The following is a 15,456-nucleotide window of genomic DNA, read 5'->3' on the forward strand; positions in this document are numbered from 1 at the left end:
GAATTTAAAGCTCATGTTCTCTAAAGGAGAGCTGAATTTAAAGCTTATGTTCTCTAAAGGAGAGCTGAATTTAAAGCTTACGTTCTCTAAAGAAGAGCTGAATTTAAAGCTTATGTTCTCTAAAGAAGAGCTGAATTTAAAGCTCACAATATCAATAATACATTAATATCACTTCGTGAAGCACGTCTACAAAACATTCCAGTCTCTACAACTTAAACACCTTGTTTTAAGTGGGATGACTTTGGGAGGCGGAGTTACAGTTCACTTCCATCCTCTGTTCATGGTGTGTTCTATGCTGTCTGATTGTTTACTAAATGGACGATGAAACCTTGTTAGTACATGAAGAAACGTTGGACGACCTTCCAGCATGAATCACACATACAGGTGGTGTTCCAGAAAGCCCTGAAAACACGTTTTTTCAGTGTTCTGTGTTTAAAATAAAAAACATTTTTTGAACATTCTACAAGCCTATTTGGTGATTATCTTTCACCTGACATTAGCTAAAAAACACTTCCAGTTGTCCTTGAGGAGGAGTCATAAGTTGATGACTCATTTTTAGCTCCAACTTTTGGTAGCATCTCCAGTTAAGGAAAAGCTCAGTGTTCTTTTCTGGTTGTTGTGTAAAAATAAAGTCGAGTTAATTGTCAAGCTCGAGGAGGGTCCAGTAGCCCTTTCAACAGTAACTGACTTGTGTTTAACATTTGAGTAATAATAAAGAAGCTTGTGGAAACTACAAAAAATAATTTTAACTAGGAAAAAATAATTGTAAGAGGAGTAAAACTTATTCCAAGCTTCTGTGATTAGTTAGATAGTTAGAACAGTAAGAGGATAGAAATATAAGTGGCAGAAACCACTTTCAGCATCTGAAAAATGTCATTTTTCTTTAAAAATAATATATTTTAATATAAATATCCTTTTTGTACTGGCATGTAAGAAAAAACTCTTTTTTTTTTCTTTTTTTTTTTTTTTTGCTCATGACTGTACACCTCTGCCCTCTGTGCTTATTTATCCCGTGTTTCTCCCCCTCTCCTGCGACCCCTGCAGCGTAAAGCCAGTCAGACATGAACAGTATTGTTTTATCCAGGTAGGGCTCGCAGTGGGGAAGCGTTAGCCCTACGTCTCAGGCAGCTCACAGCCCCGCTCATGCCTCAGTGATACCCTTCCTCTATGGCTCAGTGGCTGCATACATATGAATGCCCCCTCCTGTCTGCCGCCCTTCACGCCTCGAAGCTGGGTCTGGGGCCGAGGGGAGCCCGCTAGCTAGCTACACAGAAGGCTCTGAAGGAGAGACGCTGCATCCTGGCGCCAGCAAATGAACTGCAATGACACTTTGTTTTGAGTGATTTGAGTAGGCCGGTGCTTGAGCTGGGAGGTCCTCCCTGTGGTTCACTTTGCTTAAGTAAATTCTGAGCAGATTGGATGGAAAGAGTACATATTATGGTCTCTAGTCGAAAGAGAAGAGAGCTGACACACTTCTAAAACCTTTAAAAAGCATCACCTTTTGCTTTGTCGACACTGAAGTGGAATCATAACAAAATGCAAAGAGTTTAAATCGCATAAAGAAATCCTTAGAACATGATTTTATCTAAACAGAGATACATGTTTTTTTTGCCTCTGCTGTCTGTATTGCATGACTTAACTAGGGAAAGGCTAAGATAATAAACTAAATACAAGATGTAGCCATGATATTGTGAAAAACAAAGTCTCACGAGAATTGACTCTTAATGTTACAAGTGTAAAGTCATAGTAATATGCACGACGGAGTCTTACCGCCAGACTAAGAAAAAAGATTTAATTATAAGTAAGGTCACTATAATATGAGAATAAAGTTGTAATAACATAAGAAAAAAGTTGTAATATTACAGAAATAATCACAAGACAAAATTTATATGATGAGAATATTGCTGTAATAAGATGAGAAAAAATATTATCATCTTACCATAATAAAGTCATTTTTTTATCAAGAGAAAAAAAGTCATTTGACAATAAAGTTAAAATAATATGAGAATAAACTCATAATATTACCTGTAAAAAGTCATAATATTAGGAGAATACAGTAGTAATTATATGATCCTCAGCAAAAAATAAATAAAAAATAAAATGAGGAATGTTAAACATCTTGTGGAGTTTACTCTGGTATTGGTTTTACAAATATGACATATTTAATCTTTTAACATATCAGGATCAAATTATCAGTAGGGTTGAGCAGATGAGTGTGTTCTCAGAACGAATCGCAGACTGGACCAGTTGGTCACGTCACATCTTGAGAACTACACCATGCTCTCATCAAAATGACTGTTTTTTTCCTAGTAATTTTACGACTTTCTCCTGGTGATATGGTGTCCTTATGCTGCTAACATTATGCTTTTAATCTTGCAATTTCAAAAATAAAAACAATCACTAAGTCTGACCCAAATAGCCTGTCATTCATATTAGCTTATATAAAAATAAAAAACATTGTGGAAACATAATGAAAATCTGAATTTGGCTATGAAGATGCCGACAACTACTCTGCCTAATTAGTGAGTTCATTTCCCCTTTGTGCCGCCCCGCAGTGTAAAGTAAGTGTTTGCAAACGAGCATCCTGATGGCTCAAAGCCAAGTGTTTATGACTTCCTGTTTGATTATCCGCGCTATACCACCGCAGGAAGTGAGCGGATGAAACCGTGGCTCCAGAAACAAGCTGCAGTGTCCTTCCTCGGCCGATGTGCGTCACATGGAGCTGCCTACTCTCCCAATTTACACCCTCTCCAGTTCAGGAAAGATACCTATTGATTTCCTATCACCGAGCCAGTGTACAGAGTAAATGGGAAGCGTTGGCGCTATTATTTCTGCCGGTTGATAAAACATAAGTCTAGATCCCCCTCCCCGGCCCTCCGTGTCTTTATTATGAAGGCCCTTTAGCCACCAAATGCCCTTGAAGCAACGGAACAGCAGCTGTAAATTTGATGTAAATGGTTTATATACAGTAATGGCGTCCTTTGAAAATGATGTGTGTTTAAATTATTGCCGTGGCGTTAAATCCTGGGAACTTCAGCACATGATTAATGCCGTTACACTTAGCGTGGGTAAACAACCATAACAACAGGCTGTAATTTCTACAAATGCCCAACGTGTGTCACCCGGTGGGGTGAGGGGGTTTGGGGGGGGGGGGGGGCGACGAGGGGGGCGTGGTCCAAATCCATCAGAGAGAGACTTGTTCTAAGAGAACTTAGAGTCCAAGTTATTCACGCCGCTTGAACTTTTACCCACATTTGTTCACGTCAGAACCAAAAACACATCAATGTTTTTATTGGGATTTCACGTCATAGACCAACACAAAAGCAGCGAACACTTTTGAAATGGAAGAAAAAAGATTCATGGTTCGACTGTACATGAATTAAACTATTGATATTATCTAAATAAATATTAGTGTTCTCTAAATAGTGATAATCAAATGGAGCTCTAGCATTGGGTCGCTAGTTGTGGCAGGATGCTGGAGGGGCTCAGTTACCTTAGTTCTGATTGGTTCATTTTGTACACTTCAAAAACACTAAATCTTAAGTATTTTTGTCTAGTTTCTAGTGCAAATGTCTTAATACACTTGAAATAGGACAAAATGAACTTAGAAGTAACTTCAGCAAGATACAGCAGCTGCTTATCTTCCTTAATTCCTTAATATTGATTTAAAAAATAAATGAATTAATTAAAGTACCAGTTCTACTGGAAAATAATTTCACTTGGAACAAGATATTTTCCCATGTTATAAGTGAAATAATCTCCCAGTGGAACGACTACTCTTTTAAAAATCAATATTAAGGAATTATTAACTTAAAACAAGTTCCTATATCCAGCTGAAAAGTTACTTGTAAGTTATTTTTGTCCTTTTTCAAGTGAGCTAAGATATTTGCAGTAGAAACTCTACAAAATACGTGGTAAGCTTTTGTGTTTTGGATTGTCACACTTCCACTATCTGGTTTGACTGACGGTATCATGGTCTGTTCAGAAAGTTAACCTTACTCAAAAGTTTCCAGAAGGTTCCTCTCATCACTTCACAGAATATTCCATCAAAAGTCTTGGGGATCATTGAGATTTCTTTGGGCAAGTCTCTCACAGTCTCTTTATTGTTAAATTATGAACTTTGACCTTAGCCTAGGCAAGTGAGGCCTGTAGGGCTCTGGATGTCGGGCTGGGCTGTTTCGTCACCTCTTGGTTGAATATTTAATATGAAGTTGGACTCATTTTGGTCTCCTGTGTAGGATCACCACTTTGTCTTAGACATCCCAAAAGGCTTAAAAATGTCTTTGTACTGCTTCCAGACTGACTTCCTTTTTCTAACACTGTTGTAATTTTTTAAATAATCTGTTGTTGTTTTTTATATGTTTTAGCCATCAGAGAGGTTCTATTTAAAGTATTTATTACATCAGCAGGTCAGAAAATAACCATGCCTGGGTTTAGCTTGTGAAATTGAGCTCAAAAAATGCAGATTAACCACAGTTAATTCATAATTTAGCAAAGCGCAGAGATACTTTTTCCCAGAGGGCCTGGTTGGTTTGGATAAGCTTTATTTCTTTATTGAGTTAAATAATAATTTGAAAATGAATGTTTGTATTGACTCATGTAATATTTAGTTAACAATAAAATTAGCTTGATGATCTAATTGCAAAAGGAAATAAGGAATAAATCTGTAAGCACTGCATAATTTCACTCATAATTTCAGGCTGTTTTCCCACCTGATAGTCGACTAGACTCAGTTTGATTGGGAACCAAAGTTGCAACATTTGTTACATTTTCAGTTTGTGCAGTTTTCTTTCACACTACACTGTGTCAAACAAACCAAACCCTTTGAAAATCAATTCCCCTCTTCACCTGTGGTGGAGCTACACCAAGAACTACTGAGGGAATCGACATGAGAACCTCTGAAGAAGATGCTGAGCGCAACTTCCTTCTATATGGAATGTAAACAGAAATGATGTGACATTAGATTTTAGCGCTTGTAGGATTTGTCTTTCATCACTGGTAAAAGACCACAAGACATTTCCCCTGCTAACACATTTGTTTTAGATGTATTTACCCATAATTCCCTGCGCTATAGTAGCCTTGAAGCCTGGCCGTTGCCTTCTTAGGCTATTTCGCTCGATTCAAATCTTGCTACAAGCACAGCCTGAGCTTCTCCCATTGAATTAAATTTCGACTGGACCAATCAGCGAATGGACGGAGAAGTTTTGTACAATGATGTCAATTTTCTGCACCGTTTTAGAAATGCAGTCTGCCTGTAGTTTGGAAGTGGCAGCAGAGGAAGAGAAGCTGTTAAATCCATGTTGGTCACAATTCCAGCTGCAGAATTAAAGTTGTTTTGTTCATCACTTCTCTGTTGGCAGTGGTGGAGTTAGTTTCATAGGATCAAACTGGTGGATTTCATATGTCATGCTCAAACATTAGCGATTGGGTAAAATTTTTAACTTCAACAAATTCCACGCCTCCAGCAAGCAAATGTTTCTGAATAGCTAAGGGTCTAGACTCTCTGTGCGAAGGGAAATATAAAACAAGGTTCTGGTTTTTATCAAGCTAGTCCGCTTCCTGCTTTTGGAACGGTCTTTGATCCACTTGGAGTTCACGTATACATTTGAACTGCACCAGAGTTCACTTCAACCAAACAGAAACATTGGTTTTTAGACAGACCCGAATCTGTTTATGTGATCTGCAGCAGAGTTTGGTTACATTCACACCTCCCCAAACAAAACGGACCGGCCGGACAAACGAGCCAGAGTTCTGTTAAAGCAGACCAAACAGGGCTGGCGTAAATGCTTCCTTAAACATGAACCGTGTTTTCATTCACGTCGTAGTTTTCTTCTGGCGCCGCCTACAGCTACTTCTTTCCTGCACCGTTTTTTTGTTTTAAACACCCATTCAGCTTTCCATCCCTGGAAGTTTATATGGTAGGTGTTGTGTCGCTATTGTTGTAATCGCCACGGCGCTACAGGCTCCAAATAAAAGCCAGAGACAATATTCCTCCTACTGTCCGGTTTGTGTGCCCGCCGCGTCCCCTACAGCTACATCCATCTCAGCAGTGTCCCTAAAATTTCTATGGATCATCAGGGGGAAAGACAAGCTAATCTGAGCTGATTTGAAATAGGACCAAAACACTGGCTTTCCTAATCCTTCTTTTTTATTTGTTATCAGGGGCAGTGAAGAACATTTTACCCCTGTGGGAGGGAAAGAAAGAGGGAGTTATTTCACGCTTCGCTGATTCTACTGTTTTTATGAAGACTTTTCTTTTTTTCTGAACCCCCTCTTTCCATACTTCAATCCATAGTGTAACTAAATTTATTAAGCCAGTATGCAGTACTCCAACACACTATATAAGGGCTGAGGTGCATTTCATAATTAGGAAGGCGCAGATGGCTCTGCTCTTTTCTCTGTAGTAGCAGCAATTTAACTTTGAAGCAGATTAGACTCTGTATCTCTGAAAACGGGGCGGTGCAATTTCCTTTGCTGTCGATTCATTTGATTCATTTGACAACTGGCAAACACATACGATACCAAGGATATTATTTGCTTCCGGAAAATGCAACACGAAGTCTCCAATTTGGATTAAAGCACACATTTTGTGGGATTCAGATAATGTCAATGTAGCCACTTACATTCTCTTAATCGGCTGATAGTACAGTTTACCAACTAAATAAACACATCTGGAGGAAACTTTAGGATAATATGTCAGGTGTGAGAATGACTGGATTTCTTTTTTTAAAGGAAGGTTTTGTGGATTGGTTACAAGTCGTGTTTTAAAAGTAGTGGATAACTATTTTAATGACCTCAGCTTGACTAACGCAAAATAAACTTCCTGTCATGTGACCTGTATAATTTGATTCAGTAGGTATCTGTATGGTGACACCACAAATGAGTAGCTGTGTTTCATCCAATTGTCATGTGAATTTTGAGCGAACTTTTAAAAACGTAGCAGGCTGCTTTTTCTGAACAGCCCGCTTACCTCAAGCGAGCTTAAAAACGTTTTTGTGAAATAGCGGACGTTATTTTGAATTTTGTCATTTCCATCAACCTTTGGTAATGCAAAAACACTTCCAAATGGACAAAAATAAAAAAAAACTTTGATGAAAAAATTGTTTATGATACAAATGGAAAAAAGTGTTTTTTAATTAGTCAGTATTTGTCATTGGTCTGCAAACTAAATCCCATAAGTATGTAGTTTCCATAAAATAATTCATAGTGGTATTGTAAAGTTAAGAATATACAAAAAAAAGTTGTTCCTTTTTATTTACAATATATTACTGGGAAGAATTAGGTGAATAAAAACACAAAATAAGCATTTCTCCAGAAAACAAGAGGAGTAATTATGAAGCTTTGCAGTTGTGAAATTGTGTGGGATTTTTTTTTTTTTTTTTTTTTTTTACATTAGCAGAATATCGGAAATGTTTTGTACACAATGTAATGGAAACTCAGCTGATAACCATTAACTTTTATTTATCCAAGCTTCGAATGAAAACTGGGAGATCGTAAACATGAACGTCTTACTTTCAGAAGTTTAAATTTAAATCCATGATATTTTTGGATAACAAACGTCCTGCTGTTGTTGGTAATATATGAAGCCACGTTGTTTGCAAAGCAGGGTAAGTCATCTTCCTTGGAGCAGAGAAGAAAAACTCAGCAGCTGATCCGCTGTAATGTATTTTTCTTATTTTCGCCAACGGTGTAGTGCAGCAAGCAGAAGCAAAGAGGAAAAACAGCACATTGATCTGCACTGATCTAAAACACTGCAAAAGGCACGGCGTATAACAAGCGCCATGAAATTTACACGGTAAGCTTTGGCAACACAACAGCGTGGGTCATCATAAGACTATGAATTACTGGAACACCTCTGTCTCAGAGGACCACTTGAGGCTCCCTCACTGTGAAATAATTGGGTTGCAACAGTGAAACTGCTACTCCAGTTAGAGTGCAAAGGTGGCTTTTGCTCTGTTTTGCTGTTACAATACCGCAGACACGGCGGTGACTATTAATCAATCCTTGACACGTGTAGCTGACAGCACAGGAAACCGGTTGTGTATGTAAGTGGGGGAAAAAACTCCAGCGTGGATGTGGAAATGATCCTTTGTGTATTAAAGCCGAGGGTAGGAGTGTTCTGTTTTATCTGTGGTTAAATAGTTTTATTTGGATGTAAAAGTTTGAATGTTGCCTACTGAACCTGGCTCAAACTTTGTAATCAGAATACATTTATGGTTCAGTAGATTTGAATACAAAGATAATTGTTTTCAGCAATTCAATTAAAGAATTGAATAATTATATAGATACACGTATTTCAAGCTTTTATTTCTATAGATTCGAAAGGTTATGGCTTAAAGTCTCAAATTCAGTTGCTCAGAACATTTATGTATTGCTTGATGCCATTAGACTTATTTTGATAAAGAATGCTATTTTTGGCCCAGACAGTCATTTACTCACTCTTTTTATTTATATCAGAAGTTTTTCGGTCATTTCGTCCAGCCCAAAGCTGACATTTGCTCGATATTTGTAATGCGGCAGTTCAACGCTATGAAGTCTAACAGAAATTGCGTCATAAACAATGATGCCCCAAAGCAAAGAGAAGTTTGCCAAGCCAAATGAGGCCGATGTTAATATTGATTTAATATGTGGAGGTGTGGCCAACACGGACTGAGCAACTTTGTTCACTTCATCGGCTGCCATTACTAAATCTAAAACAGTGCAGAAAATCTACGTCACCGTTCACAATTTCTCCTTCTGTTTGCTGATTGGCCCATTTGAAATTCTACCTGAGAAATCCCCTTCAATGGGAGAAATCCCTGACAGGAGATGAGAATTGAGAGGAATTGCATAGGACGGCCAGATTAACCAGGTTTCCTGAACACCTCAGCAGAGCCTCATACTGATCGCCTCCATGTCACAATGCCACTGTGATGCAGTAATTCACGTGAAAGGAGCCTCAGCCAAGTATCAAGTTTCCACACTGTACAGTACATAAACTTATTTTATAGTAGGCTGACATTTATTATTTTTCCCCCCAAAAATCTGTTAGGATTCCATTTTTACAACGTAATTCTAATCTTCAGAGAGACTGCCATTTAGCAAGGCATTTTCTCCTTTTTTTAAACATTTTTTATCCATATTTAAACTCATTGAATCAAAGCGCTGGAACCAAATCCCGTACCTGGCACGCGTCTATACAAGACACCTCATCTGCAGCGGGCAGATTCAGCCGCCTGTGGCAGGACCCAGGCCGCCTGCGATGAGGGACATCTCCCTTTGTTGTCAGGACACCTCTAAACATCTTTCAGGGAAACAATTACCATACCGTCTGCAGCATTCCTGCCAGCGTGTCGCCTGCTATCACACCGTCAGCTTCCCTTTTCTCTCTTTCTTGTCTCACGCTCACATCCTTGCGCTGACCGCTGAGGAGGTAGGACACCACGAATCCAGAACCGGCTGGGTTTAATTGGGTTAATAATATATTTAAATTCAGATTCTGAGGGGCTTTTTCTCTCCGCACAGCGGATAATGCAGCTCTGAAAGGTGGACTGAATTGGCACTAATCTCTTCCCTGATTTGCTTTGAGCACTTGGTGGAGATGGAATACTGATCAAGGTCCTCGCATATATTTTTGACAAATGTAATAAAGCCGTTGTATTATAGAACCTGATTTCCGTTGCTGAGAATAGGTTCCATAAAGGAAATGGATAATATCTGCAGCCATTGTATTTGTAAAGCCCATAAACAACACGAACAATAGTTAATCTTATAAATATATAACATACAAAAATGCATGAGTGAACAATGAAGAAGAGGTGCTACAATCTAATGCATTTTTATATATTTCAATGTAGGAACATAGTGCCATTTCATAGCACAGTCAAGCAACTGTTACATTCAGTTGTAAAAATGCTGCATATATCAAACTTAAAAAAGTTTGGGTTTACATCTTAGCCGCTTCTGATCCCTGCATCATCTGTTCCATGCTGTTTCTCCATTGAAGGCATTGAAACGAAGCTCATCTTCCACATATTCTGGGTATTGCAGGTATTTGTGCTCTGCTTGTCCAAACATCTTGGCCAACTCAAACCGTCATCGTGGCTTCTCGGTATCAATAGCTATGGTTTCATTACCCATAAAATTGTGCAACTTGAAATTACTAAAATAAATTTGCTCAATGAAAACATGGGAGTTTCAAAAAAAAAAAAAAAAAAAACTTGAGGTAAAAAGTTTTTGCATGAGGATGAGGTGGTTTTTCAGCCGTATCAAAATAGTTGTATTTCACAAAACTGCAAATTATCTTGTGCTGTAAGCGCCATGCTGCAGGCATGGGCTGTTGTTTCATTCAGTTTGTCTATGTTATTGTTTTTTTGTCCCTGTCAAGTAAACCTAAGAAATAAATACATAAAATTATAATTGTTTCAAAATAATTATCATGTTGTATAATGCATAATGTTCACCACAACAAATTAAGATAAACCAAATGATGTGATGACCTGTTTGGTGGGTTTTAAGGAATTCAAATTGCATATTTGCATAAAAGCTTTAGAAGAATTAGAAAAAAGCACTACTTATTATTCTGACAAGTCATGTTGATTAACCAGAGTTACTGTATTCTTAAAAGCCTGGCACTGAAAGGGATCAACACAAACCAATCTCCTTCACTTTTGACCACGTTGTTCTTTTCAGTCATGATTGGACGATAAATCCAGATGTTTTTATTTATTTATTTTTTTTACTTAAAAACTAAGCCATAGAGTTTACTTCTTAACTTGAAGCACAATGCAATAAAAAAAATAATAAAAAGGGTCCTGACATTTGAACCAATCAGCCCCACATTGGGTCCAATCGTCTCATCCTGATTGGCTCAGCACAACCACGTCTCAATGTACAGAGCCTGATTGCTTATAGAACGGCTGTCCGTATAACTCCGTTCTCCGCGCCACAGGTACCCCGGTTACCAGGGTAACAGCCACGGATGCCGATGATCCAGTGTATGGGAACAGCGCTAAGCTGGTCTACAGCATTCTGGACGGACAGCCGTACTTCTCCGTGGACCCAAACTCTGGTGAGTTCACCTTTTCTGCTTGTTGGGTGTTTTTGAAAGCTTAATCTTGATTGTTTGGGCGCTGATGATGTCAGTGGGGTCTCTGTTCCACCTGCAATCGAGATGAAAAGAAAGTACACCCTTCTTAAATCGTGGGGTTTCGTGTATTTTCCATAACCAGGGTTTTTGGAGTATTTAGTTTTCCTCCAGTAAGAGTGCCTTCTCAAATTCATCATAAGCTCTGTGCAGTGAAATGCATCCCTGTACCTTAAACACGAGGCTCACTTTAATCACTGCGGCTGCTGAAAGGACGGCATAAAGGAGGACACCTCCATGGAACCAGCTCTTTATGCTGTTATGCCTGGCTTGGTAAGGCCACGCGAAAATCTCTGAGAGACAGAAATGTTGTTTCATTAGACTTAATGGGAGCTTTTAATAGAGTGTGGAGGTTCTTTTATCAGTTTCTAACCAATGGGGAGTGTAATGTCGTACAAAATGTAATGAATAAAAGCCACACCCATAATGGGAGCAAAAAAACACAGACAGAAAGAAAGAAAGAAAGAAAGAAAGAAAGAAAGAAACAGGCTTTCACAGTGAGATCCTGATTACATCTGAGGATGTTTTCAATAGTTTTCTTTTTAACACTCTTGCTGGGTAAAATCTTCCTGCACATTTTAGTATGCAAACATTAGCTGCTTCCTTTTTGCTGTATGAGCCAATAAGGTAATCAAAAGTCAAGTTTTTACTGGTTCAGAAAAGTTTCTCCTAAGATTTCAAAACAAGAAAGCAGATAGTACGGCTGGATGAAAAGCGTCCCTGTAATAAGTGAGCTGTAAACAGCATTAGCATACACTTTGTCAGGCTTATGACATCTCGCAAGTCTAATTTAGTCCATTTTAAGGTATTAAGGGATTTACAACCTCGCCTCCTGTGATTAAGGGTGTTTTCCCACCTAGACTTGATTCTATTGGGGACCAAAGCTGCAACATTTGTTGCATTTTCAGCTGCTGTTGCTCACTTTCACACTGAACTGAGTAAAACCAATCACATTCTTTGAAAAACCTGTCCCCCTCCTCACCTGTGGTGGCGCTGCTGGAATGGACTGTAGGATAAACCTCTGAAGAAGACACTGAGCATTTACATTTCTTTACAAAATGTAAATAAAAGTTCCATCCCATTTCAGTGGTTAGTAAAAGACCACGAGGCATTTCTCTTCCGAGTTCTATTTTGGTTTTATTTACCCAGAATGCCCTGGCCAGTAGTCCGCTTATCCACTTCCTGGAGTCCACATTGGTTCTACCTTATGTGTGTGTATATATATATATATATATATATATATATATATATATATATATATATATATATATATATATATATATATATATATATATATATATATATATATAAACTGCTGCAGGACCCACAGGGTGAAAGAACCTGAGTTAAAGCTACATGTCTCTGGGTGCTACAGGTGGCAGACCATCAGCAGGTGGAAACCCAACAGTTTCCTCGCCTTCTGGCCCAAAGATGATGGTTCCCCTCCCCTCTCCAATTACATTAAAAGTGTATTCGTTCTTTAAAAAAAGAGAGAAAAAAAATCCATGACAAACCACTTCTTTGATGGCTTGTGCATCGACCAACATGTTGTTTGCCGCCATTCCTACATGGTTGTTTGGCAGGAGCAGCGTTCAGCAGGCCCATAAGGGACGACATTATCAAATGCCTGCTAAAGGGGGGAGCTGACAGTGTTGGTTTATTGCTTGAAAAGTTGTGCAACAACAACAGGACTGCAGGTAACTCGGCCCATCTGTTTTGTGAAACGCTTATAGATTATCGCTGCGTGGGGCTGGCGCTAACTCAGGCTGCCAGGCGCAACCATCCCACCCCCCATTACCCTCCTCCCCCCTCTTCGTCTATCGCTTCCCGCTCCAGCTGCTCACTCAAGCACGCTCCAGAACATAAGCCCTTATGCTGGGGCAGACATCACTGTTACTGGGGCAGCGGGACCTAACTGGAGGCGCCACAGAAAATAATGTGTCACTGTTGTGATTTAAAAAATCAAAATTCACTGTGTGTGATGAAAGGCAAATAGAAGACATGAAGATTTAAGATTGGTTAATGTCATCATGAACAGCAAACGGTTCATCCAGCATTTTGAATCGAAGTTAGTTTTCACAGTCTGGTAGGCTGTGAAAACATTTGTTACATTTTCAGCTGCTGCCATTCGCTTTCACACCGCAGTGGGTCAAAGAAACCAAACCCTTTGAGAAACTGTTCATCCCCTCGCCTGTGGTGGCGCTACAACAAGAACCACTGAAAGAAACAATATAAAATCATCTGAAGAAGACACGTAGCGGAACGTCCTTTGTCACAAAATGTAAAGAAAACGTGGGAGAAAAATAGTAATTTTCTCATCAGAAAAGTTGGGAAATAAAATTTTTTAAAATAATTTATCTAGAGAGATTGATGAATTGGAAATTGACTTGAGCAGTTTATTTGATGAAACAAAGGCCTGTTTTTGTGGGAAAGTTTATTTCTAAAATGGCAAAGTTTTTAACCATTGGAAAAACATGGAAAAAAGTGAAAACACCCTTTTTCATGAAAATGTTGACATATTATCCTCCAACCTCTAACCTGACCTTTTACCACAAACCAGACACACATAGCAACAACAATGGCGGATAACATGTTTGTGGCTGTGATCCAGCAGCAAAGCTTCATTCATTAACTTCAAGAAATCGTCTGTAGGCTGTTGTATCTGACTGATATGAGAAGGTTTACTAAAAACAGAACATCCTGTTGTTTTCTTGCTTTGCTCACCGTTAACATTACGTGTGCGCATGCTCCATGTTTAGCCCGACTTTCAGGTTCTGGGGAAGCAAAAATAGCATCTGGAATCGTTTTCTGTGTTTCCATGTGAACAAAAACATTCCTGGAAACAGTCACATGTGGGAATTTTGGAAAGCGACTGCATGTTTTATAAAAAAACAAAAATGTCGATGGGGCCTTAACGGGGTATTCACAGATCATAAAAAGAAAAAAAACTTTATTTTCAGTTTCGTTTTAAGTTTCAGACCAGCTGGTCACTGTTCAAGCCCAGATGAGCTGAAAATCACCAGATTCTGCTCACCAGCTCATTCTGTGATGCTAAGCTACACAAATGACATAACATTAAAGTCATGGAGCTCAAACATATACTCATTAGTAATATGTGGTTCGTCAGCAGGACGTGTGAAAGCGGAGCCTCCTTCAGCTGGCTGCTCATCCTGAACGCCAAACGGGCCGGCGCTCATACGGTGCTGTGTTCTGTAGCGATGAATTCCAAAAGTAATATTAATAATTACTTCTCCCTTTCACAAACTCCGACACATCACGGTTCATAAACCTAACTCAAAACAGATTCCAGATTGGATCTCTAATTGCTTTCTCAGCCAACTTTTTAAGCACGTGTCTGTAAGCAACGTGATTAAATGACGGCGGAATCACATTAATAAGGGATGAGATGGAAATTGACGGCTCGTAATTTTGGGAAAAACAGAACACAATAAACAACTTTGACGAAAGGCAGCTTCCGGATTTATGTACATAATCAGAAGGAGCGCTGGCATCAACAGAGGGAGCTGGAACCCCGGCGTACAGTAGGTGTGGCCGTCCCAGAGCGGCGATGGCGACGGAAGTGCGCTGAATGGACGTTCCTGACTATTAGCATTCACGTTTTGTTGCCGTCGCAGATGGCTCATTCAAGTGAGCCAGATGTTTTGATGAATGTTAATGGGAAATAAAAGGTAAGAAGAAAACAACCATTAGAATGCGTTTGACACTCGCAGCGACACGTCGTAAATGAAACGGGTTCAATAAATAAATAAACATCATACCCCAATTCATCACTTGGTTAATGGTCGGTGAAGTAAGAAAAAAAAAAGAAAATAAGGAAAAGTTGAGGAAAATATCTATGGAAATGAGTGTTTGTCTGTCTTCCCTTCTCGGTGATTAGGAATTAATTTGAATAATTAATGATGATCAACAGTGATGAGAGTGTTGCTGCTTGTAGGAAGTCCGAGTATCATTCTGTGTGTGTGTGTGCGTGTGTGTGAGACACTAAGTGTCTTGTTTGTGTTGCTCTTCGCAGAAGGGAGGCTGGCCTACCTTCTTGTTCTTGAGTGTGAGTAAGTGTGCTACAGATTGTTCATTTTACTGTTTGAGCTACAAATGTTGCATTTCCTAATGTGTATATAAATAGAATACATTAGAAGAAAACTGTACCATATGTACCGTCTCTACATATGGTACAGATGTCACAGTGCGTGGAATCTGAATAAGAATAAGTCAGCACTCCACACCAAAGCAACGCAAGAACGGCTGGTGGTGACACGATTTTCACTCTTATTTTTTCTCTTTTATTACCACTCTGCAACGCCTAATCTGGA

The 15,456-nt window shown here is 39.0% G+C and overlaps 1 protein-coding gene across 1 annotated transcript in view; it reads left to right on the plus strand.

Annotated features, from left to right (window-relative positions):
* Nucleotides 1–15,456, plus strand: part of LOC106919100 (cadherin-8) — a 135,331-nt gene that overhangs the window by 94,730 nt on the left and 25,145 nt on the right. The window contains exon 3 of the mRNA XM_014989274.2: nucleotides 10,931–11,050. Within this exon, the coding sequence (XP_014844760.2) occupies nucleotides 10,931–11,050 (120 nt within the window). The remainder of the gene's footprint in view (nucleotides 1–10,930; nucleotides 11,051–15,456) is intronic.

This window comes from Poecilia mexicana, unplaced genomic scaffold (genome assembly GCF_051168715.1).
Source record: "Poecilia mexicana isolate PSO_F unplaced genomic scaffold, ASM5116871v1 scaffold_3, whole genome shotgun sequence".
NCBI lineage: Eukaryota > Metazoa > Chordata > Actinopteri > Cyprinodontiformes > Poeciliidae > Poecilia > Poecilia mexicana.